Below are 27,137 nucleotides of genomic sequence, written 5' to 3' on the forward strand. Positions count from 1 at the left end.
GAGCGCTGGTCGGACCACGCCATCTAGCTGAATGACGCACATATGGAGGAAGAACACGATATTAACTGAAGGACGCCCCATGTTATTCCTCCCCTGACAGGCTGTGTCCGTGCAGCTGCTCGTTGAGGGCAAGTGCTGCAAACGGAAATATATTTCATACATGCCTGCAGTCGCGGAGTTTTTTGCACCCATTCAAGATTCAATTTAGTCGATTTACTCGATTATATATGTACTCTATGAGATTTGTCTTAAAAAGCAAGGCAGCGCGTATCATCTCTCTTAACTATCATGGTATGTCCTGGACGAAAAGGGCGCTGATGAATGCTAATCAATATTCAATGTGTGTACACGCACAGATACCTCTGTTGCACCCTACACTAGTAGTAAGGGTTTTATTGAACAAAATGTGGCTCCGATTATGTTGAAGTGTATATGACATTCCGCATTTTGTTTGGTTACTGATTTGTAGGGACGGTGGTGAGCTCTGTGACCACAGTAGGCATGGAAGGGAATAAAGCTTCACTACACAAGCAGCACTGTATGCAAAATGGTGCCCAGGGCAAGTCTTTTTAATCAAGTTTTTCCTATCTCCTCTGCTAAAGCATACAAAATCTTATCTCTTGCAGAGATAGCCACCATGCCAACACCTGTAGTGCCAGTACTAAATTCATTTTAAATAGTATGCTATGTTCAACTTGTGAGGATGTATTCAAATATTTATTATTAAGGCTACTCAGAGAGTCATTTACCAGAAATCGTGGCAGTCAGTGGTAGGCAGCGATTAAATTTACCCTGCCTTTTAGTGAGAAGGAGCGCTATACTGATTTCGCAGCCTTTGATACTACTGGTCAATATCAAATACTGAAGATAGTGATTTTCAAAGCAAACAATAAGGCTGCTGGTTTAGGAAACATTTTATGGCATTTACAATCACGTGAGTTTCAAATTAAATGAATTGGCACTTTTTTAGTCACGGGTGTATGTTGTGTTATGTTGCCTCTCAGGCCGAAATTAAGCCGTTTCTATTTCAGCGAGTGCCGTATGCTCCTTACTACAACGAGGAGAGTTTACAAATTACAGAAGGGTTGTTCCTATGCACACGAAATTGGTAGAAGGCGGAGATGCGAAATGTGTTTACAAAAACAAAATCTTCAGCTATAGAGAAAAAAAAAACTAGGCTGGATATTCTATGAAATGGTTTTCAAAGGCATATTTATTTTCTCGAATATACACATCGTCCATAGGAAATATCTAGTATAAAAATTCAAAGTAAACAAATTATCACGGTGCATGCATACACTTACGGAAAAGTGATGTGTACCTACAATGTAGTGATATTGCTGTTCTGGTACGTGAAACGGATGGAAAAGCCCCGAGCGAGCCTCCAACTCCATACTGCCTCAGGAACCGGCAACGATCTTCCTATCGCCATTAAAATCAACCACGCTTCCGTAGTTTGACAATCCTGCTGTGTACACCGGCTGCCGTTTGTTGCCAGTATTTGGTAGTATTAATCTATCACTGGTTTCTACGAACCGGCCCCGAGCACTATTTTGCTCTAGGTGCACTGCGGGTTCCAAACGTTTCCTTATAATCCAAGCGGAGTCTATATTATTGACTTTCGATGGCGTCGCCGTGCCGTTGCAGTGTATTTGCGATGAAGCCTTGCGAGAAGGCGTAGGTTGACGAAAGAAATTTTCAGTGTTTGACATGCTGAATGTATCTTTCGGCTCGTCAGTGCTTTCCTTCTCTTTTGCAGGAGTGCTCCACGAACACTTTCGTCGACGTTCTTGGTAAGAAATGACCAGCCACATTAGGAAAAGAACAACCTGCATTGCTCCAAGCATCCTGTACAAGTCGTCGTAGGATCCGAGAATGTCTCTGAAATAACCTGCGCAGATGTCGGAAACAATGCATTTAATACGCGAAGTAGCCGAACTTACGTTTATAGCTTGAGTTTTAATTGCAGCACTGTCATGACCTTTTGTATATGTAGCAGATAGTAAAGTGTCGATTTGCTCATGACCAAAGCAGGTAAAAACATGACACGCCCCCCGTCATCTTTTTTACTTATACCGCACTAAAGCCCTGAATGAAACGCAAACATACAGCTTGCACACGAATATGAAAGAGATAGCGCTTCGACGAGTGGACTAGCACGAGAAGAGCCTAGTAAACTAAGACTGTAGGATAAGCGGCATTCCACTTTCATTTATGTGCACACATTTCTAGTGTGTTGGAGGGGTCATGAGGCGGTCGTGCACTATCGTGCCAGCAGCTTTTTTTTTTGTTTTCATGTGCCAGTTATTTTATCCGTGTTTATTAGATATCTTGAGATAGGTCTCAAATATTTAGTATTCCTTTATCCCGGCATAAAAATAATGTTGAGATTTGCAGGCTTTTCACCTTGGTAAGGAAACATATACACATAGGTTCTGATCTTCACGAGAGACATCCTGCAAAGTTACAAGATAAATAACTAAACTGCGTTTTTCTTAAACAGCGTAAGATCTTCGTAGCCGTTTTTTGAGGCGTTCATTGCGATAGTTGAGCTTGGTCTGCCTCTAAAGCAGCTCTGAAAGTGCTAGAGTAAGTCCCTTTTTTTGCAACGCTATAACTGCCAATAACACTTGTAAGCGGCGATTTCAATCATTTTCTTTTTTTGCTGTGCAACCAAATAGCACCGGCTAAAAAAGAGTTGTCTAAGTGGACAGGTTTGTCAACATTATTAAATCTGCTTTTTCATACACAATGGGTTATTTGCAAAACACATTTTGCTCAGTGGCCAAAATTTAGTCCGTGGGAGCAGCTGAGAGGATTTCTTTTCAATAATGAAGTTTGGTTTTTTTGTTTTAGTTGGACTGCTGAAGCTACCAATTGTCAGACTGTGCAAAACAATCGGAAATAAAACAGGTATTTTTATTTAAACGTGCGGGGGGGGGGGGGGGGTCACTTTTACTTTTCTCGGCAAACCAACTTCGTGTGAAAGATCTGACGTTGTTTTCTTATTAACATTGTCTTCTTCGGAAAGAAGCCCACACGGTGCAGCAACTTTAATACAAGAAAAGCGGAAGCAGTACAAGATGTGACTGTATAGGAAAGTTGAAAAAAAAAACACCGTGGCTCTATATCAAATTATTGTTTTAGTTCTTATGCTAATAAATGGACATTTAGCGTGCTGCAATGAAAAAAAATATAACTTCTGAACGTGACGGGGTGTTCACTGAGTTAAATGGCGGAAACTGCTCGAATTCCTCATCGTCATTCCCGCAGTTTATGACATATTCGAGTGCAGCAGGGATTTTCGGTTTAATAGTCAACCACGCCCCCCCCCCCAAAAAAAAAAACATTTTGTTTGACGCATCCTTCTAAACTACTATAAACTGCCTTCTTACCAATCAGGACAGGTTTGATGAGCAAGAGCGGGACGACGAGAATCCCAGCTACAGCGTAACCCACTGCCAGGTGATCCATTCCAATATAATCCGCCATCAGCACGCCGTGCATTGTCATTCCGCATCCATTGAAGCATGCCGTAAGTAGGGTGGCGATTACTAAAAATGCATACGAATTGGCTTGAGGTAGAATCGTTATGGAGGCTGCCGTGAGAATCGCATTCCATCCCACCAGTGTGCTTCGTCGAACGATCTTGCGATCCGCAAGCAGTGGGAGGCCGATGCGTCCTATGGCGTCCGTGAGAGATAAATACGAAAGCAGAGGCACGGCCAAATTCTTCGAGACACCTCTGTCAACGGCAAAGTCCACGATCGTTGTGAGAAATATGTCTTCATTGTAGCACATCACAGTCCAAGTCACCAAAATTACGTAAAACATTGGAAGGCGCAGAACAACACTCGCGCTTTCCAGCACGCTCGGTGTTTGTTTGATGCTCGGTGAGCCGGAAGAAGAACCGTGCTTGATGCTTCCATCATTTTCAATATTTAGGGTCACGTCGCGGTCGCCGTCTGAACTTTTCCTCTTCTTGCCAAACCGTCCGCAGGTAACGGTAGGTCGCCTATCGCGCAGCAGGAAGCTGATTGGGACGAGATGTAAAAGCAGTCCGCCAAAGATCAAAAGGCAGCCGTCGAATCCAAAAGAAGTCTCGAGCAAGAAGAGGACTGACGGCACTGTTAGTGACGATAGTATCGAACCCATGAACATGATTCCGTGGGCCGTTCCACGATACTCCTCGAAGCACATGCTGAGGAAAACTTGCATCGTCATGCTGACGGTGCCGGCTCCAGCACCTGCGTGGATGTCGAGCCACCCAGTGTAAGAGGACTAATCTTCCGAAAAGGTAGTTTTCGCGCCAGCTAAAGGTGATATTTAAGTAATTTCTAGGTCGTTTATGGTGGAATACATTCTCCGGTAGCTAACGTATATGCGCACAGAACCGATTCAATGCATAAACGATAGCAGTATTCTTCTTATATTGAACATATTCAAGTGTCTGATTATGTCTTATTTATTGTATGATGCGACAATGACCATTTTTTATATATACGTTCCAATATAAGGGTAATGCCAAATGTTTTTAGAACACTCTCATGTTGGACCCAATAAAAGGGGAGCGCGGTCCAATATTTTGACAGGTACATGCATGCCTTAACAACTGATGGGTCTTTTTAGGCGCATAACAGATGATCTGCACTTTCAAGCTAAAGTTTAAGTGCAATGTGAATGCAGTATGCGATGGTCTTGACTGAGAAACTCGTTCTATTCAAGTACACTGCCTTCATTCGTCGGTTCTTGCATCTTGTAGCAGATGCCTCTTGGGACTATCATTGCTTATTTTTATTTGAAGAGCGTATTTCATAAAAGAAAAGTGAACAGCCGTTTCAGCATGGCAGTGCAAATATTTTGTTTCGCTAAAAACATGGCTATCCAAAAGCAAACGCCTCTAAAGCGAAATGAAAACGTGATTGAGGCGGCAGGCACATAAACGTAAACGCCAATCAATACTCAAGTAAAAATACTGATCAAGTTCGCCCTACTATTACTTGCGTATAGCCTTAGGCTAGGTTTCGAAATATCAGTATAATACGGTCATACTTATAAAAAATCAGCCATATTAGAATGCTTCAAAACTCCAATTTGGGACTATAATTTGATCTACTACGAAAAGGGTTGTTTATTCGAAATATTCATGGGTGCCTGTTTTCGCGAGAAGGAGTAGTTATGAATTTCTGATTCACGTGCTCTTTGCATAAACATCTAGTACGTGCTTCTATAACTGTTCTCAGACGGTTCAAACTATTCTACCCTAGCACCCTTGTAATTCCCTAACTGCAAAATTAAGAACTATTGCATCATCTTGCTTAAATGCTAAAATGCAGAAGCGCGCAACGGATACTCTCAGCATATTAAAGTCTTTACTGTCCCTGCCATTGACCAAGACTGAATTAGTTAAGCTACAAATAAAAAAAAAGCCTGACAGAAATCGATGTCGCGGAAAACGTTTAAAGAAATTTATTTTTTTCACTTGATAGCTTATTATTTTCTCAATTGAAATGCACAAAGTTTTTACGTTAAAACGTTTCAATCAATATAGTAAGTAATATTGACATGTATATATAATAAATTAAAACCTTAGCGCCAGTGATGCGTTCACTAGCCTTTCAGGCAGTTGATTTGGCGTTTTTTTTTTACTTTTGTACAACATTTAAATGTATAATATGCAGCATACGTGAAAGACACATGTTAAGTAGCTAATGCATTTAATGACTTCTTTACAAATATGGGTTCGAATAGAGTAAAAGCTGAAGAGGTCAAATGTGTGCATGCTATAAACAACAGGTCACTTTTCTTTCATCCTACAAAAGCAGAAGTGACAGATCTACTAAAAACACAAGCAATTCTGCCCGCTGTGATATCGATGGAATTTAGATACAGCACTTCATGCACCCAGCCGATGTCATCGCACCGATTCTCGTTGATCTTTTTAACATTGGTTTGATCCCCCGAGTTTTTTCAGATAAAATGCAGATAGCGAAGGTTAGTGTCTTGTATAAGAAAGGTGACAGGAGCGACTTCAGCAACTGCAGCCCTGTATTCATTCTGCCTATTTTTTGAAGCACGTTCGAGAAACTCTTAAACTTGAGGCTATAATGTTTGGCACTTTCAACAGCATTCCAATATGTATTTTTAATTATAAATCAACAGAACTGGCACTGCTTGAGCAAGAAGAATATATTGTATCTCAGTTCGAGAATGAGGCATTCGTGGTTGGTGTGTTTGTGGATTTCTTGAAAGCCTTTGACCTTATAAATCACAATATCTTGCTCCAAAAACCTGAAACATACGGCGTCCATAGACTACCTCTGCAACTATTTCACTCATATCTGTCCCATCGAGAACAAGTTGTTTGGATAAACAACGAAACTTATGAAATTAATTCTCTAGATTTTCGAATGCCACCGGTGAGCATTTTAGAGCATTGCAGTTCAATGTATATCTCAACGATGTTGTTAATATATACACAACAGCAAAATATGTAATATATGCTGACTATGTAAGCCTCTTCTTTTCAGGGTCTTATTTGAAAAAAATAATTTGTTTTTGTAACACTAAATTAAATAATTACATCACTGATCCAATGGTAATTCCATGCGGATTAATGATAAGAAAACAAAAGCAGTAATAGCAGTAATCTTTCTAGCAAAAAAATAGGTGCGTCTCACCTATCCTAAATATTCTGCCCAAAAACAGTACAATTGATATTGTCACCCATATAAAATGTCCTGGGGTGATATTTGCATTGATTATGTCGTGGGATGGTCATGTCAATCATGCATCACAAAATGCAGCTTAGTTTACTGAAATTATAGACCGTATGCGATCTCTACTCGCTATACAGATGAAACGGTTATCATACAGCGCACGGCTTTGCTCTCATCTTAACTACTGGCATTTCGTCAGGTAAACGGCACCACGTTCTACCCTACAGACGATTCACCTACTGCAAAAGAAATATATGCGTCATATATACAATACCCTTTAGGCAGCGCTCAGGGCGCGCCTTTTTCGTGCTTCAAAAATAATTGAAATCTTCAACCTTTGCAAATATCGGTTAAGCTTGAAAGTTAAAAACGGGAACAAAAACAATATCAACAACTTGGATAGGATTGTCAAAATACAAAAAAGAGACTGCGCTTATAAAGCACAGGACAAAAGGACCTGGCTCGTGCCCACAGCTCGTTTAAATTTGTTAAATAATGGCTCTGGTATCTACCTCCGTCTTTACTAAACAAGTATGAATAGGATGGCGTTGATCAATTCTCGTGCAGGTATAAGGAGCACAAAGAAATATTCAGCACTGCTACCTACTTGTGATCTCCATGAGTGCTGTAACACGTTCTTGAATACATGCATTTTTTTATTTTTATTTTTGACACTTGAATGTTTTCCTCTGTGAGGATTGTGTCTGAGTTTTTATCTTTCTTTCCTCTTTTGTTTTGATTGCAATACGATTTAGGATATGATTGTTCTCGTATGAATTTTTCAGTGGTGACTGAGCTTAATGCATGGCAATGCTATACTGTACAAGCGTTATACTTCTTTTTAGATGCTTGTGTGCTGGTAACGGATGCTGCCGCTGTGCCAAACTGGGTGCTGCGGGGCAGTCAAGCTGCCAATTGGTAGCTTTTTCACTCATTTCTCTTTAGTCTATAAGTTTATAGGTGGCAAATAAACTGATTTGGTTTGATTAGAATATTTCTAGCTTGAACGCTCGACAAAGCTCTCAGTCAGCCTCTCCCAGGTAGCACAGAATGTGGGGCCCCAGTAGGTCCGATGTAGGCAAATGGGGCTGGGGCATCGACCATAAAACCTGCATCGTTCCCCAATGGGGCAAATGTGGGCTAGCCCCATTTGGGCTTGCCCCTGTTCCTTCTGCATGGGTCCCATAGAGGCGTTGCTCGGGCTAATGCAGAGCACATTCCTGCATCCAGAGCGCAAGGGTCCTTTGTCGGATATTTAAGGGCAATCCAACTTAAACGTGGGCTCTTTATGGGAAAGCCCTCATAGATCCGAAAGGAGACCACCCTCATAAAATCTTTGTGGGGCCTACATCGGCCGTAGTGGGGCAAAACAACGGACATGCCCACATGCTGCCCCAATCGGCCCCTTGTAGGTAACTTCAGGGCAGGTGAAATATGAATAAGAGCTCAATTTGGGCAAGCCTTTGTGAAGCCCAAATGAGGCAGCCTTAGCTAAACCGCTGTAGGTCCTACCTAGGCTGTAATGGGGCTGGAAGGAGGGCGTGCCCGCAAGGTACCAACGTACCCTTGTGGAAAATTTGAAGGCATGTGCAACCGCATGTGGGCTCTAGCTTCAAAAACAACGCCCACCCCAATTGAGGCTGACCACACAAGGCCGTAATGGGGCTCGAAGGCGGGCCGGCCCGCATGATACCAGAATCGGTCCCTTGTGGGGAATTTGAAGACACGCGCAACCGCAAGTGGGCTTTAGGTTCAAAAATAACACTCAGCGCAATTGGGGTTAACCACACAAAACCGCTGTAGGTCCCACATCGGCTGCAATGGAGCTAGAAGGCGTACGTGCAATTGTGTAATGATGCTTTCCAACCTTTATTTATATTAGATGCGGCCCTATAATACTATTATAGATGATTTGTATAACAGTTGTTGCCGTGTTTTGTCGGTTAGAAATGTTACGTGACTTTAGTTCTCGCGCTTATGCAAATTGCGCTAAATATACTAAAACATACTGATTGCTAGCTGTTGCTCCTAATGTGGTTGCTGGGGATAGCCTGCAACACTCAGCACAGTATTACTGTTCAGAATACACATCTCCATAGAATGACCAGGATGCACACGAAGTCATTTAGGCTAGATTAATGATGGAAATACAGTAAAATTTAATATCGTGGCTGTTTAGAAAGGGCTGACATGCATAAAATAATTACCTTATTATGTACATAAATAATTATTGGGAAAACTTGGACAGGGGCTTTCCATCAATTTCCTGCGTCGGACCCCTATGAGAATAATGTAGGCAAGCCCAAATGCGGCTTGTGCTATAGAACCCGCATCGGTCCTATGTCATTATCTGAGGGGCTAACCGAAATAAAAAAAAATAATAAATGTTCATCCAGAGCGGCTGCCCGAATCCGTCCAATGTAGGACCATCGTGTGGAGTTGGCGGGATGCGCCCTTTTGGTGATGCGGAAAAAATGTGGGCGGCCCCACAAGGGCTGCCTGCATCGGTCCCTAGTGGGGCACATCGGGGCTTTGTCGACAGCCCTCTTCAGGCCTACGTCAGCCCCTCTTGCAGCACCCACATTGAGCCCACCGGGGCTGTCCTGCATTGCCTACATCGGACCCACAAGGGGCCCCCCTTCATAGTCCACTTTGTGCTACCTGAGGTAGTGTCATGCTGCATAAACGCAGTCTTTGTCCATGGGAACAAATATGAATATTCTAAAAGAGGCCTTGTTCGCGACCTGAGATATAAACATTTGTATTGTTCACCGTGAAGAACTAACTGCGTCGCCACCAACAAGTGTAAGCCCGTAAAGCTCTACATATCCACCTTTCATTATAGAATTTCCACAACTTTGCACTTGAAGCTCATCTCACCATGGATAAGTCCAAGCGTGACTGTCATCCAGGCGATGTTTGGCACAAACGCGGATGCCATAACTCCCACCGCAGTGACGAGTGCTCCGGCTCTCAGCGTCACGACAGCGCCGAACCACTGACACAGCGGGCCAGCCAGGATGCCTAGGAATAAAGGTTGCCCAATAAGAATACGCTGTACCAGTGTCACCGCGATGCGACCTGGAATCTATGATACTATTGCAAGTAGCAGTCCTTGTGCATCAAGTGATGTACAGTACTTGGCAAAATTTTGAAGCACCGGGGTGTGCTTTAGCTCCACACGGCGTGGCGCGTACTACATTCCCATTGTTCCAGATCTCCCGAAGACAACAAGATTCGAGGTTCAACAGTTTCCAATGAAATGAACTTCCATTGAGCACCCCTACATGCCCTAATCCTCGGGCCCTAAACTTTTCACAAAGAGTACGTACGTAGCTGCAAGCTGCGGTATTTGCGCCAATCGTCGATCCTCGCAGCACGTATTTACGTTTTTTACCCATAAGCTCTACTACTGCATGTCTGCCAATATCAACTTTGGCGAACGTTTGACTTTGAGGCGGTGTAGTGCAGGTGTGACTTTGACGTCATATTATCTCGTTCCCTACAAAGAGGCGCAGCTTCGCGCGCAAGCCGGGTCTCGCCGGCTTGATACCACGCGACTAGGAGAGGGTATAGTAACGGTTTTTTCACCGGCAGTTTCCCCTCCAATATCCCCATGCCGGAACCACGGGCCGGGTAGATTGAATCAACTCTTCGGCGGTTGCGTCAAAGATAATTTTTCTCTGTATAACTGGGTGTACAACAAATAAACATCACAGATATTTTTCAATGCATGTTTACTTATCTGATTAACTTAACATAATATGACAAGTGCACCGAGAAAGGGAACGGGAGTTGTGCCGCGCTGAAAAATAAACATTCCTTTTAATAAAGCGCGTAAAATTTGATCGGAGGGACAGTCGGCTGGGCTCTCTCTATTGACAGCGGTCGTCATCGTGTGCCTGTACATGATTGCACATGGCAAAGCATAATTTTTCCAACTCTAAATTTAACACGACACAGTTTGTTCCTTCTATTTGCGGTCACAGTCTGATAAAGGCGGTAATATATTTGCAAAAGCCACAATCGCTGTCATCTTCGTTCTAATTTGTGAAGCTAAATGCTATGTTCTAGGGCTGGTTATATCGCAAGAATTTTTCTATCACCTTATTTATGGTATGGATATGGTCCGCACGGCATTATCATATGTTGTCTAGCTAGCATGTATTCGTTAGCATTCAGCGTAAAAGTAGAAGAGAAGAAGACTTTAAATTTAAGTGTACATTTGATTATTGAGGTCTACGTACCGTTACCCTGTATTTCGAATAAACATGCCGGCGAAAAGAATGCTTTTGCTGCGTTGTAGTGTCCATTCGAGATTCATGGCCTTCATTAGCTTCTTAAGAATGAGTAAACGTTTATGGCCGGTGTAAGGGTGGGGACAAATAATAGTTTGATGATTTAAGGCCATCATGTGACTTCATCGAGATGTTCGCACTTTCTGCGCAATTCGCTGCGCAATCGCTCTCAATTAGGCACATTCGAGAAAATATTTTGTCATTTAATAATCATATCAGTAGAGCAATTTTCATGTTCATACACCTTTGGTCAGCTTGAATATACTAATATTTTCCAATATATATTCAAGGATAACCAATATCTTCCTGCACATTTGCATATAAAAATTTAGGCTTAAAAAAGAATTCATTAGGCAAGCAATGTCAAAAAGGGCCATGCCAGTACCGAGGCAGTAGCGGTTCGTACGGTATCTACTCCTACCGCTAAAATGCTTAAATTCTCTTGAAGTTAAAAATGTAATGCTCTATCTGCAAGCACCGAAGTTAGGATAAAAGGTGCATAACTAACCGTCAGTCAATCCAAGTATATATGGTTAATTGTCTTGCTTCCTAATTCACACAAAGCACATAAGTCTGGCACAAATTTTGTAATAATATTGTTCGTACTAAGCAGGTTCTTTGTTTTAAGGGGAAAATATCAAAAGTGAGTCATGAAACTTGTTCTATATTAGCGCTTACATGTTTTCTTTGTCGACAAATCTATTAGTTTCACGTGGACGACTAAGGGGAAGAAAAATGTAGTAGATCATTTATAAATAAACTTACCGGAAAAACATGCGGGTAATTCTTTAGGCAAAACAAAACTATACAGGCTATTCAGGCCCGTTATGATGCTCACAGGCTAAAGATTAGGCATGAACGGTATCTTTGTATGGTTTCATTGCGAAGAGTGAAATAAATGATATTATTAGAGCCCTATGTCACCATTCAAAGCGGGGCTCATTCTTTATGATTCGGCATAATTTGGTATAAGACGACGTGTAACGAACGCATAGTTAAGGATAAACGTTTCAATTTTTTATTTTTGATTTGTTTCTTATTTGTTTAAAATAAAGAATGTCTGCATCTATGAAAAAGCAGAGAAGCAATCCCATGATATTTTCAGTATATTAATGAGAACAGAAGTGGGAAAAAAGCCGCCTGACACAAGCGAATATAAACTAGGTTTCTGAAACTACAAACGCGTTCTTAGAATACCGCGTCTGAACGCGTGCTTTGAGGTGCGCGGAAATGTCACATTTTTGGGCTTATGTGAAAGGAAGCAGCAGCCATGCTTTTATCACAACTCTTAAGATTTAAAGAACCGGAGTGACACACATACAGCGTCTCCACCGCAGTTAACAACTCCCCATGTAGTTGTAAATACTTCTTTCTCAAAGGTGCACCCGGCGTAACCCAACCTTCCAGCACCACGGTGTCATATTGTCATAACGCTGCCTTCTTTCGCTGAGAGCTTTTCATACGGCGAATAAAAGATGTTCCGAAGAAATCTAGTGCAACGCAAAGCACGATAAAAAGCGGACTTCTGTAGAGTAGGCACCGAGACGGTACTACAATAAAAAATGACAACTTATTTGTTTCCAGTATGCTCGCGCAAACGTAAGGCCAAGTGTATTCGCGGCATTGGCTTTAATAAAGCAGGAGCCCTCACTTTCATATGACAGTTGGGAATAACAATTATTACTGACGAGTTTGTAAGCTTAGAGGCCGTAACCTAGAGATCCGCGAGTGCGGCGGGCAGATAATAATGTTTTATACCGGGCTCTTAGACTCCCGTCGCAAACACGCTAACTCTACAAAAGAAACCCTCATCAGAAAATAGGATTTCTTTTTGTAGATCTCTAAACACGATAGCGTCGTTCTTACGTTTGACAGAGTGGTAAGTATTTTGGACGTAGTACGACAATGCGGTATTTCATCATTGAGCATTTATTTAGAGTTCTGGCGGAAATAGGTGGCTAAAACTACCTTGCCGTCCGCAGTTCAAGATTCATGTAACTCAAAATTTAAGGTATGGGATTACACTCGCTGTATCAGTGGCACAAAGCTTGACTCAGACAGGCTAGGAATCACTAGTTTCAGGGCCACAAACCCCATACTGCACAGGAGGCAAATATATAGCTATAAATCAACATTATCTGTATTTTGAATTACACCGTATATTACAGCATATAATGTGTATTAAATTAAGGGCCTTAACGTAAAGGTGCACTTCAAGCTAACAGTTTAGTTTTCTGACTGCGAAATGGAGGAAGCCGCAGCTACAACATCACTACCACGCGGCCCACTTCTGTGTGGTTGAAATCTATCAAACATTGCTTATCTGAGGCTGGGCAAATTAATTTTCAGCAGACAGTGTAGCTGTAATGACAAACATTGCAATGTTTGTTCCAATTGATGACTAAAAAGGCAGCAGATAACTTCATTATCGGTATGTTCACCAATATTTCAGGAGAACGTTGAAAGCGCTCAATTTTGAAAGCACTGTTTACCTACCTGTATGTATATTGTGAATAAAAGCAAGCATGTTGTGTAAAAACAGGAATTTTTTTCTATCTTTAAGCAGTTCAAAGCACGCTCCTTTCGATGCATAAAAAACAAAGATATCACTTAATAAATAATTTTTTTAAGGTCATTCATAAGGTTTAATAAATTTAGCAGTTCGAGCCCGCTTTCTAGTTTTCGCCTTTGCTGCTACGGTACAACTGCAACACTTGTCTAGGCCTTGTTAAAGCTACCAGAGGCGACTTCTAGCTTTATAGAGACATATCACATTATCTCAATTTCCTCTTGAGCTAGGAGCCTACGGAGATGTGATACACAGATTTGTCTTTACGCATTTATCGAATTTCGTACAGCGGAACAAACAGTATTCATGGCCACTCTGATCCATAGGATACCCAGAGTCCGAAAAGTATTGTTCGTAGTGAATTTAAGTAAGGTTTGCGGATGTAAATAGGAAAAAGTTTAAAGTTCATTAAATTTTCATTGCTGTTCGGGTCTCTGGGCCAGGATATAAGAAATGTGGATGTAATCATTATGCCTGCTTCCGCATGGTCTTGCTTTTGGGCTCGCATGTTTTCGCTGAAGTTGACGAATTTAATGTTATGTGACTGCGTTTCCACCAACTCTGGCCTTGAATATTTGCGTCCGGTTCCTTGTAGAATTGTCCGCATGATCGCACACAATGGTTTATTTTACTGCTTCACCCAACTAGCTCGTAAGTGACTTATGTCCTGTGTACTTCTATACTTATTCTGTCAAAATGTTTAGCCCTTGCGACATCGTTTAAAAAAAATCTCAAATCTATTGAGGCGGTGAGCCTTGTACCCCAGCCTTCAGAAATTTCTGTAGGCATTCTGTTTTCACTGATGCTACTACCATGAAACAGAGATGCAAATTTGTACTCTTCTTTTTTCAGGAAATAAAATTTAAAAATGAAATAATTAGCAGCCTTACCTCTGCTTACCGGAAATCAAAACTAAAATAAAAAGATATCCACGCATTGCTGACTTCGCGCGCTTACGTTCGCAAGCAAAAAACGTGACCTTACCTCCGGCATCTACGATTGTGCCCAGCACACTGACCGGCCAAGATGCGGTTCCGTGGTCCACGTCGAAGTGGTCCATGAGGGCCACATAGATGAATCCTGATGATCGGAACACCGCCGACTGTCCGAAATCCATCAGTGCTGCGATCAATATCACGTGCCAGTTGGAGCGAAGTTCTCTCGATTTATTGCCTTCAGGAGGGTCATCGCAAGAACCCGCTTCATCTTCCGCGCACCCTTCTGGAGCCTGTTCATGCTGGAAAATGAGAAATGCAAGGAATTTAGAAGCGAAAATTATGCCTCTTTGATATACATAAGACGTAATAAAAACATTGATTTGCCCACATGCTTGTCTTGGCTTAAGCGGTTGGTTTCGAGACTGTGATGGAAGGATAGAAAGATTTAGTTTGATAGTTTTTAACGACATAACTCTGATTAGAATACAAGGGCTTCGTAGTGGGGCTTGCAGGTAATTCCTTGATCCTGCATTTCTTCCACGTGCACGCACAGAACTTAGTACGCCGGCGCCTCATGTTTCGCCACCTTCAAACGTGCGCCTTGTGTTCCGCAGCCTTCAAACTACAGCCGCTGCGGCAAGGACCGAACTCGGGTCTCCTACCTCGGTGGTGAAACACCTATCGCAAATGGAGAGGAAGGTGAGTCCGAAGAAAAATACACAGGTAGGTTAACCAGGAAATGCCGAATTAACTGCTGATGAAGTCGGGGAGGGGGATATAAAGGGTAAGAAAAGAAGTGAAGAAAAATACACAGGTAGGTTAACCAGGAAATGCCTGAATAACTGCTGATGAAGTCGGGGAGGGGTATATAAAGGGTAAGAAAAGAAGTGAAATCGGACCCAAGATTCGATCGTAGCGTGGAGCCTGGGCATATTCTGCAAACGCAGAAACAGAGCTTACCGGAAGCCATTATAGGTTCTTACGTTCATCTCTTTGGTAATGCGAATCACTACAAGGTAAGAAAGTACGAATTACTACTAGAAACACTAGAACTCTACAGATGCTGTGGTAATGTTTCCACTGGAGTAAAATATGTAATAGGCTTCGCGATTTCAGTACTGTGTACTGTCTTCGCTGTAGTTGATATCCTCTTTGACACATGTAGACGGCGGCATCTCTTGTCTGACAATTAATTACCTAGTAAAATAGAGCGGCGAAAATATGGTGTGTTTGTATTATGTTTAGAAATTTTATTAATAAATGGTTGCTCAAGGGTACACTCACCACTCGGATAATTAGGAGTAAGCTTAGTGAGGCTAACGGCAGCACTTTGAACGTGCCGTATGCTAAACCTTGGAACTATCTAAGCTGAGTAGCTGATAACGGCTCAACAAAATCGAACAAAGTGTGAAATGTCCACATAGGTACTTATGAGAAGAAAGGGTAGCTGTTGTTCCCACCGGTTGTATAACACTACACAAAAGAAAGACAAAGAAATGTATAATAGAAGAAAAGCTTCCTTTTAAAGTGGTCATTCAGTCTCTCCGATGCGCAGCTTGTCGGATTATTTAAGCTGAAAAGCTGATTTTTCGGTTGTTTCCTTTATACCTTCATACTAGTTGTCGTTGTGAAACTTTTTTTTACGTAGCTTTGGACGACATTTGAGATATAAAATATAAAATTTCTGCACAGGCATTCAAAGATATTATTGAATATTGGGCTAATGGTGCCCTGGCACATATCTAACAGTCATATTTGTAACAAGTCGCGCACGTCAGTTCGCGGCTGTGTTGTCAAGCCGTTGATGATTTTCGCAATCAGGACAGGATGTCCATCTCTATGCAATATAATGACGCTTTCGAGGGCTCTTCAGGGGATTTTTGCATACTGTACTGTTTGCCTATGAGCATAAATATTTCCTCCTGATCCCTTATAAAAGCGAATATTGCATTTGTAAAATTTTGGACCAGATATGTTAACATACGGTGTTGAACCTCTATCAAATATGGACATCTTTGAAGATGCAGTGTTGACCACATGCTGAGCGCTTATCGAATAGTGGCCCATGTTTTTTAAGAGCCTTTGCCGAATCCGCACTACTAAACGTATGTTCATTTCAGGCTGAAATGCTTCGCAAACTCAAAGTGACGCATTTTGATTTTATGTTACTTTTCTAGTTTTGAACAATAGAAAATAGTGCCCGACCATCGGTTTATCAGGAGCAGATACAAGGGGGTGTGCAATAATGCAAATGTAGTACCGTACATATCCCAGCTGCGATAAGTCACCACATTCTATGTTCTGCTCGACCAGTCGTTAATGATGAGTATAGTGAGGCTTCAAAGATAAATAATAATGATTTCGTTCTTTTAAGCCTCATTATAGGTAAACACTTAGTAACCTAATCTGACCTGGCTAAATTTTATTGGTCCAGCAGGACATAGAATATATTAACTGATCTCAGCAAGGATATGTGCTGTTCTATTTTTGCATTAATGTAAACCAGCTCGTTTCTGCTCCTGGCTAACCTTTGATCATATATCATTTTCTGTTTTCTGCACTGGAAAGAGAACACAGATTTAAAATGCGCGTTAGTGAGAAAAGAAATAAGGATTGCATTATTGGTGAACCCATAACAGGAGCTGGGTTGTTTATTCGCTTTATTTCAATTCATGCGCAAGGTGTGACGCCAGGCTGTTCTTTGTGTAAAAGGCTGATACATCCGGGAACTCTTCGCATGCGTATACTGAAATAAACAATGGAAGTCATAATTAAGGTGCGATATATACTAACCGAAAAATAAAGCAGAGACATCTGAGCGCTGCACCACGTCATGGGCCAAGAAATTGCATTTCTTGTGTAAAATGAGTTGGCATTGTCTTTCACTGCTTAGATGACATCGCCGCTGCCTCCACAACTCGGCAACATTACCTTATGATTCATTTTTCTCTGATAAACAAATGATGCCGCCGCCAAATTTCGAATTGCGAATATGAATGGGAAAGCAGGTCGTAAATATTACTGTTCAGAAAAAGTCAAGCAAAATTACTATCTATAGGCACTGAAATCAGTGGGGAAAAAATGTAGTATAAAATGATGTAGCTGCACAGATTCAGATAATCCGCAATGGGTGACTGAAGCATACTATGATCTCGATTATGTGTCCGTCGTAGCGTGAATATCGTATCGAAAAAGTACAACACTGCGCCAACCAACCCGTCGAAAATGGTCACCGTTTAAAAGAAAAAAAAGTGTCGCCACCATGACTGTCGTTCCCCAGGCTCCAGCGGTAGCCGACAAACCTCCTTCTCTCCTACCCCCCCCCCCCTCTTTGTTTTCCCTACGTGCGTGGCTTGACTGACAGGAATACGTACATACGCGCTTCAGTATCTCGTAGCACATTCTGCACGAGACTGGCATAAACCTGAAAAGGTGAAGCAAAACACTCACCAAAATGCAAAAGCTCAGCCCCCGCCGCTTTTCGCCTTGAATCCAAACGCCTGCTATGTTTGTGCTTCTTAAACACGTTCTCTCTGCTCAGAGGCTGCAGTCCAACAACAGAGACCTCAAAAGAGTTAAATGCGTGCGGGTCTGACCTCACTTCGCGCAAATATTTGCACAAAACAAACTTCGTTATAATGTCCACCAAAGAACCTACATAGGGCCGGTGTTGCGCTCACAGTGCAGCATGCGGCCAAGGTTGCGAGAAAGCGCCAACTGACCAACCGCCCGCATTCACGCTTACCCGCGTCGCCGTGCAAAGAAAACACATGCAGAAATAAAGCGCAGAAAAACAGTTTCATTTCAGGGAAAAAAGGAAGCTGCTGCCACGGCGCCGATCTGACCGTGCTGAAGCCAAGGCTGTCCGTTGAGGAGACCCGACGGATAATGCATAGGCAGAAAAGCAGTCGAGAGTCCTCCTCCGACAAACAGGAAGAGACCCCTACCCTTCCGGACTTGCTTGCGCCATCCGCGGGGCACGGAGAGAGTGCGGAAGGTGACAAGGCAAGGCGGCCGAATGAATGTTTGAAAAAATAGTCGCCAAAGAAAAACGCACGAAATCCTGTTCTTTCTTCAAATACAGTGAATATTTTTGTTATGCTTGTTCACTCTAGCCTTCGTGAGATCAAACCATGATTATTAGAATAACCCAATACTTAAAGCGGCTTAATTTTAGCGTGGTGTTAATTTTAACACAGGAAAAACAAAAGAACCTTCGAAAGACAGAGGGCGTTGGTGGATTTAAGTGCGGACTGCACCTCATTTTGCGGCAACAAGGTACGGGCAAAGCACCTAAGCTTCTACAGAATGTTAGCGAATGAAGCATGTAGGGAACTTTGCAAATGGGTTTGTGAAGCTTTGTCCTGCACTAAATAGTAGGTTAAATCCAGTATGGTGTTCGTTAATATAATGACTCACTCAACTTGTTTGATGATAATATAAAATATACTTGTCCTAGCATTAAAGTTTCCTTTTGCGACATGCAGAAGATGATCTATTACGAGTTTTGATTAGTTTTGATTAGATTAGGTGTTCATTAATATAATTACTCACTCAACTTGTTTGATGATAATATAAAATATACTTGTCCTAGCATTAAAGTTTCCTTTTGCGACATGCAGAAGATGATCTATTACGAGTTTTGATTAGTATTTAGCGATGATTTGCAATAATTTTGAGTATAGCCTTAGCCACCACGAAGTTTTCATTTCCATGTTTTCGCTGCTTTGTTGCAAAGCATGAGTTAGTGTCCACCGTTAATGCTAAAAATGTCCAAGCACTTTTATAAAACATGAGCGTGCACACATTTACATGCTGCTCCTATATTACATTGCGTAATCTGGCCAATCGATAATTACAAGCGAGATCAAAGGAGCATAACGAAGTCGCTACATGTTATCATTGGCGCCAAGAACCACTTAAAACAGGAGTCAGCACAAACAGCATACATTAATTACTTCATAATTTTGAAAAATTGTCAACAAAAAGCCTATAGGTATAATGCGAGAGAAATTATAATGTGTAGAACACAACGAAAATTTTGTCTGTGTGAAGACTGCGCTCAACTGGGGTTGGATGTCTATCGAAATTGAGTAGATTCAAAAGGTGATAAATAGTCCGGCAATGGAGTTTCAGAACCCATTTTTGTAAGGAATCATTCTTATAAGCCGCAGTATACCCTCTGCAGGGTGAAGACTTCCCCCGTATGCCTCCAGCTAACACGGTCCTGTGCTAGCTGCATTCATTTGATCACTGCGAACTTCTCAACCTCATCCACCCAGCTAAATTTTCTACTGCTCCCTGCTACGCTTGCTTCCCCTTGGAATCCAGTTGGTTGGTGGGTAAATAATTTAAAGTCACTGCTGCTAAAAATGAGTTCATGTGCAATATCTATGTCACAAATCTTCACTCTAAGTTTTTTGTTTTGTATTTCGTCCGATAAGCAAGTAAGACACAACGGCTGTCCTGTTGCACGTGCGGAACACAAGGTAACATACATGCCAAAGTCTGTCACTTGAGTTCCAACTAATCTTGGACATTCATGTGCGATGTTTCTGACCAACAGATTATTTTGCGATTTGAGTACAACATTATTGTATATTTCAAATTCTGAGTAAATGACGGAGGAGGGACAAACACACCGCCTTTCTCCACGGTCTTTTTCAAGCAGCGGTTCACCGCGCTTTGTGCTACGAATACGATCACAAGCACTAGACGAAATGCACGCAATGATTTTCAGCCTGCGAGAAAAGATCTTTGTCGATTCTACGCGGTTCTGAACATACGCCCTTTTAGAAGACTAACATTTTAGTTCAGAGGGAAAATGGGGCTCAGCAAAGCTCAACACATTATATTAAGATAAAACGCACATCAAATGGTATCACTTCCCACTCGCCCCGTTTGACTTTTCTCTAAGAGCAAGACAAAAATAAAAAAGGGGGGGGGGGCACGTGAGCTCCGACGCTAAGGTTATGACGCGACAGTGTTTCACACACACGAATGACGTTGTTTTTTTTTTCAATTTTTGTCTTAATTTATTTTACACACTCATACTCGTCTTGAGCAGAGATTAATATCAAACGACTTCAGCGCGAAGGAAGTAGCCCAAAAGCGAGAAGAAGAAATGGCAGTAAAGAACGTTGTTCCTTTCCCTCCTTTGAGCTACTTCATTTCCGCTGTATTTTTAATCGCAACCGACCAACTAGCCTAGCAAACGCTACACTTCAGAAAGTGTTGACTTTCATGCAAGCAATTGCAAAATTACTCATTTTGTTCTAATTTACAGCTTCAAGTATTGGATTTTCGACCCGAAATTTTGACATTTTTGCGCACCATTTTTCTGATTTTTATAATTTTTTATATTCGCCAACAATTAAACAATTAAAATGATTTCTTTTAATCTTCATCAGATATCGCACATCCATAAACTATCGGCCACTAGATCCAAAAATTACTATGATACTAGTTTTTTCACGCAGCACTTGATTACATTCGACAAGCGCTGCCGCCTACTACGGTGACGGATCTTCAATAAGCGCTACATGACTGTCATCTCCGCTACCCACGGTGTAAGGGTAGTTTAGGTGAGACAACGGCCGCGTCCAGCCCTCTGCCGAAGAATTCTACTTCTGAGGGCTGCCGACAGATGGCGCGAGCAACTGTGGCCCGCTCCGCGAACGGCCGTGCCACGTCGGCGCTATGGGTGCTGTCGGGCCACTGTACTGTCGGCATGCATTTGGCCTCGCTGCGTCAGTATGCTCCTTAAAACTTTCTCCTCTGATATTTTGCTTTGGGCATGTAAATAACACTTTATATACAAGAATAATTTTAGTTAGGTTAAAGCAGAGCGTCAAAACCAACATAACTGCTGCTCAAGAAGGTAAAGCTGACACGGCGTTGGCGGCACGCGTTTTAATAAAGCACCACATTTTGTGTCGCATTGCACGCTTCACACTTAAGCTCCAACCACATGAGGCGAGAATTCGCGACCGCATGCCGCTCGACGGCGTCGCGCGTGAGAGGCTGGAGAGCGCCAAAGCATTGACGCTCGTCGCTGTCGCTCAAGTTCTGTGTTTTTAGAAAGTTTCACGTGTCCCCTGGGAGCAGCTAGCGAGGTAGCCAATCGCAGAAGGCTTTAGGGTACTGAACTTCCATCCCGGCTTTTTTTTTATAAGTGCAGCTTGTTTTACTAGTTCGATTTGAGTGAAGAATCCGAAGACGCACACTTCGTCTGACCCTTGCATATACGAGCGCATCGTTACAATTCAGTAAAACCTCAGTAGGGTAGTAAAGAAACAAATAGATTTTTAAGCTTGTAAAGGAGCAGGAGAAGGTCAGGGCTTGGAATGCAAGTCGGCATCGCAGTGTAGTATCGCATTGCTGCACTGTGACCTTTTTTGTTTTAACGCTACGCGTTACAAAAAGTTCTATTGGTTTTTTACCGTACTTCACGCTGTTTAGTGTTAGCAATGAACGGGATATGGCGCAACTGCACTCCCCATGATCGAACGGCGGGTCGGCGGATACAAAGCAGCGCTGAAAACGCGCCTTTCTGTCACCAAGTCCCGTCTCTCCGTGCGGTGTGCACCAACGGCAACGACAGACGTTGACGGCGGCATCGCTCGACGGATCGCCAGGAACTGTCGCCTCGTGCAGTTACCGCTTAACTCTACTAGTTATATGTCGAACAGTGCACTGTCTAAGGAACCGACCTCATGCCGATACCGGAGAAATACAGGATACAGGGACCCACCCAACCAGTCTTACCGCCCTTTTACGAACATATAAATTAAATTCCTACCCCCCCCCCCCAAAAAAAAAAAAAGCAGATCACAAGTCGCTTCAGCGCATGAATGTCACGTTAGTAATTTATTCATACAACTTTAACATTTCTGAAACAAGCACAAGTCGCAAAAGGTCTTCTTAATGTGGCAAACGAAGGTGAAGAAAAATAAACGCGAGAAAGTAATTTTCAACACCATTGCCCTCATCCCTACCTTTCGCAAATCCTGGCTCTTATTTTCCTTCTCACTCTTCAATTGCCTGCAATATTGACGCATGCGTAGGCACAGATAATAGTGCAGCCGTTTCGCAAGCATGTCTTCTTTATGAAGACTGCATGGAAATATAAACTGGAAATTTTCCAGCACAGCATCAATGGTCTTATCGAACACGTTCCTGTCACTCGCATATTTTTCAAAACCTCTCCTCGCGGTACTTGAAAAGGTCAAAAAGATGCATGTTAGGGGACGTCAGCCTGCCCTTTGTTTTGAGATTCACCAGCTCGGCTTCAGGAACATTTGCGACCCCTTTTGTTCCTTCAAGCGCCTGCTTACAATCCGTGCAAGAGGTCTCATTTGCAAGCTTTCTTGAGAAAAAGCCAGTAACGTAGTAAACGATGCAGTCTTGAACCGCTGCATCGCAGTCGTCTAGCTCCAAAACGTCTTCACAGTCCAAGATGCCTTCGTCAATTAGCCCATTAAGCTTCCGATTCAATTCCTGCAGTTTATCAGCCGCTGCTCCTCCGAACTTCTGTATGTCTCCTTTATATCCGCCAGAGTGACAACAGCAGTCTGGCCCTTCTCTGACGCTGTACAGTTTCCAAACTGTGGAGGTTTTAGAAAAGAATACATGCATATCATGCGAGAGGGCTGCAAGAATGTGGGAAAGGTCGGATGTTCATTTTGTCCTCCCGCTTGTCTGATGATACCGAAGAAGCATTCTAACGGATCCTGATTCATTTTGGCTGACAGCAAATAACTTAAACCGCGGTCTTGTAGAAGGTATCTAGAAAGATGTAGGACAGATTTCAGCGTAACGCGCAAACCTTCGGCAGCCGACTGGGTCAGAAAGAGGTCTTTTGGAATGCCATCGTTTATGACCTCTTGTTCCCATGAGTACAGCCACTCACATACAGTCTGGAGAGTAGTGAAATCTCTGCATCCTAGTCGAATGCCTTCTTCAGGGTAGCGGCGGTTTAGAGCGTAGAACAGGTCATTCAAAAAAAAGTGTGAACTTGGCTGTCGGTTCCGCATTAGCCAGCCTTGGCGCATCTCTGCGGGCAGAAAACATTATTCCTTTGGCAACAGAGTTACTGAAGAGGTACGTGGCCAGCTTTACTATCATCTTCAGCATATTGGATAGGTTTACATGATTGTAAGTGAGCTTGGGGCAGGTTCGAAGCGCTCCATTGTTCTTGCTGTCGGCAGCAAACACAGCGTCGTAGCACGACCATGTAATAAATTGGCCATCTTTCTTCAAAACTTTTTTTGTCGTGCAGACGGTTCCTAATGCACTTAAAGAGATGAGGTGCGTCGGAAAAAACATACACCTTTCTTGAAACGTCCGCTGGATGTTCAAAGCTATTAACGACATGTCCCAATGCGCCACTGATGCTGAGCTGGAAGAGAGCAAATACGGGCTGGTTGGTATATGCTTAAAAATCGCGTAAAACGGGTCTAGGGGAGACGAAACAGCGCATGTGTCTGTCGTTCACGTGTTGTGTCTCCCCTAGCACTGTTTTACTCGATTCCTAAGCATGCCGAGCTTCTTCCACATTGCGCGGTTCGTGGAAGCGCCGTTGCACACAACTCCGCCGACAAACAAACCGGCCTTCTCTAAATGTACAATGCACTGAATCAAACGCTAAGCAAGGAGCGGTCCCTTTGTTGACACCATCGATGCAAACACAGCCACTGGCTGTAAATAATTTTCGCCGAAAGGCGAAAATGCAAAAGCAGGGTCATGGTCCGCAAGCCCATTGCTTTGGTTGTCGCTCTCCCCATGATCGACCAGACCGGCGTAGGTCATCGTTTTGGAGTTTAAAGCCAATTCTTTTCTTACTTGAATTTCATCTATTATCAGCATTTCTCGGCTCTGAAAAAGAGCCTTCTGAGAGATTTTCACCTTCAAGGCTTGAAAGAAGTTAACGTCAAAACCACATTTCAGGCCCACCATGCTTATGTACTTCCTCACAGTAGTAACAATGGCAAGTGCAAAATATCATTGCTTCCTAAAAAAGCGTACGAAGCAGGGCTGCATATGTGTAGCAATAGGCACAACAGAATTCAGGCATCTGTGTATCGGCGGTTTCTCTTTGGTGCGCTCCGGGCAGCTGGAATACATTCCTCTAGCAAAAGCATCTGCGCTAGTGGCATATTCAGCGCTTGCAGTTTAATTCTGACGTTTTCGTCCTGCAATTTTTTAGCTCTGTTCTGGTGTCCTGTATCTAATTGATCAAGAGCTTGTTGCGCTTCATAAGCCGCACTCGTGACTACTGCAACGCTAATTTTGCATGGCGTAAAGCTTTGAGCTTCTCCTGCTGGGAAGGCGGCATGGAAAGCCTAATGCGCTTCAATGGTCGCTCCTGTTTCGCTCTTGCAGCTTGCCGGTCGGCATGCAACCTAAAGATGTCGGCGAGACCGCGGCAGTGATGACATATGACACCTCCAGGCGACAGTAATCGGCATTTAATGTGTCTCCATCTCTTGTGACAGTCGACGGAGGCACACTCCGGATGCACCCTAGGGAAGTCCTTCAAACTCGGCCCTTCAAGCACACAATAATGTTATCAATAGTTTGGAGCATAACTTCCAATAGCAGCGTAATCCATAGGCCTGCCGAAGACATAATCCTGAACCGTCAGGTCACTCTTCACAAGCAAAGTCTTTCTATTGAAAATATCGGAAGAACCGTCCCTTTGCCTGTGTGTTACCTGTGCGTCGATAAACACAATGCCCGTCTACCCTGCAGCGTCAGTGCGATGCTCTGCCAACGAATTCTGAGGCAGGCAGATGCTTCCTGCTACGTTGAAGAGCGTTTAAAATGGTGAGCTAACCGCGACAGTCTCGCAGGATGAGGCAACGTCGTTTTCATCATGACCGGTTGCCGCAGGGAGAGTTGTGTCGGTGGGCAATGTTGAACTGACGCCGCCGCTGCTGCTGCTTTGAGAGACTGAAGCTGTACGATCAGAGAGTCGCTTCGCTGTCTTGCGAGGACTCTTGATCCGCTTGGAGAGGTAGCTCGGGTCCCCTACGAAGATAGACGGAATAGCGTCTTTTGTAAGGCCAGCTCTTCTCTTTCCGGACATTAACATGCAGCCATCAATTTCCGCTGACCACGTCTTCCAGGTGAAGTGGGGAGCAAAATGTCTTTCGCAAACACGAACGGTTATTTGCAGTACACGATCTTTGCGAGATATTGCTCGCCGCCATGCTTCAAGCTTTGCTTCGTCGTCCGGCGGCTTGAAAAGCGAGTACTTCTCTTTGCACGATTTGTAGCCGCTGTTACAAAAGGGCACAAAACACTTCACCATGACAACGCCGCATAAAATAACTTGATCAGTGAGATCCAGATTTCATTAAACGCGAGCACGAAAGCAGAAGCAAGTCGCGGCAGACAAAGAACACGAATGGCGCGAAGGGCGAAATAGGGCAGTAGTTGTGAGCGCCATCTGTTGAAGCTCCGTGCAAGCAGAATCCTGCGGCCTCGTATCTACGTAGTGGCTCGCCCGCTACTCTTACACCGTGCCGCTACCGTAGCAACCTACGCGACTTTCAGTTTCACACCAAACTCCCACCTTCCTGCACGGTTTCACTCTGCCCTACCATTCCCTCTCTCCACGAGCTATGGTCAGTGGCGTGACATCTACTTCGCCGTTTCACACCCTATATGTATTTCACTCTGCTACACGCTATTAAATGTTTCGCTTTTAAAAAGCATCAGTATCTTTTTCCCTCTAGTGAATTTGGTATTGAGTCTACTGGATACACAAGAACATTAGTTTGATGCTATATACAGCATCTTGGAGCGCAATGGGAAATCCCGCCCCTGGGGGGATGTTCTTTTCCTGAAATTTTCTTGATATATTGTGTTAATCTGAACATCATAATAAAGAGGTGTTTTCAAACATACGCTGTATCCTCACGAATGGCTCATTCATCCGATCATGTATTGTGTCGTGACAAGGAAAGGACACAGGCGAAGATTCCCCAGACTACACTTCAATGAAGAGGTAGAGGCTAACAGCTAGTGTCTTGGAGGTGGCGCAGCAAGGTTTCGAATGATTGCTCTGAAAGTGCCCCAGTTTTTGATGCCGAAGACGAAAAGCGCCCTGTGGAAGATTGCAGACGCGTGGTTCGAACACTCATGACGGGAGACGAACTTCGTCAGCAAGGTCGCACCGAAACCTTCGGTCTGATCTGCCTATCTCCACCAGGGTGTCGTTTCGTAGTGGGCTCCGGCAGAGGACCCGTACAAGTCCTGACACAAACTGCTCGCCAAGCATTAAGGTCTGTAATATGGGATTAAGCAAACGTCATCGCAAAACAACGCCGTCGAGCCTGTTTCACCTGATCCTGATATGTAAAGTGACAGGTGGGAGAATGTTCGCCTTAGCGCCTTAAGCCGTATTACGTAGGAACCCATGATGGTCCCCTCCTAGCCCGGCGGGTTGTAGTGAAGAACATATCTCAGTGGAAGCTCTGTGGAACTAGTGACAACGAGAGGGAAAAGTACAAATGTGAGTGTCTTGATGCGGGCGAAGCGTGATGTCGAGTCTAATTTCACTTATACAAGTACAACACGGTCACGTGGAATCAGTTCAGTTCAGTCG

At 43.2% G+C, this 27,137-nt stretch overlaps 1 protein-coding gene across 1 annotated transcript; it reads right to left on the reverse strand.

The window, feature by feature from the left end:
* Nucleotides 1–1,218: 1,218 nt before the first annotated feature.
* On the reverse strand, nt 1,219–23,577 carry LOC146194951 (monocarboxylate transporter 12-B-like). The gene is made up of 7 exons (XM_084596683.1): nt 23,352–23,577; nt 22,728–23,130; nt 17,903–17,948; nt 14,571–14,823; nt 9,600–9,743; nt 3,396–4,247; nt 1,219–1,891 (listed from the first exon to the last, which is right to left on the reverse strand). Exons 1-7 carry the CDS (start codon nt 23,575–23,577, stop codon nt 1,401–1,403), a joined length of 2,415 nt encoding a protein of 804 aa, XP_084452809.1. The 3' UTR covers nt 1,219–1,400.
* Between the last annotated feature and the right edge of the window lie 3,560 nt (nt 23,578–27,137).

The sequence above is a fragment of the Amblyomma maculatum genome, chromosome 3 (assembly GCF_055883805.1).
Source record: "Amblyomma maculatum isolate TAMU_Amacu chromosome 3, ASM5588380v1, whole genome shotgun sequence".
NCBI classification, from domain to species: domain Eukaryota; kingdom Metazoa; phylum Arthropoda; class Arachnida; order Ixodida; family Ixodidae; genus Amblyomma; species Amblyomma maculatum.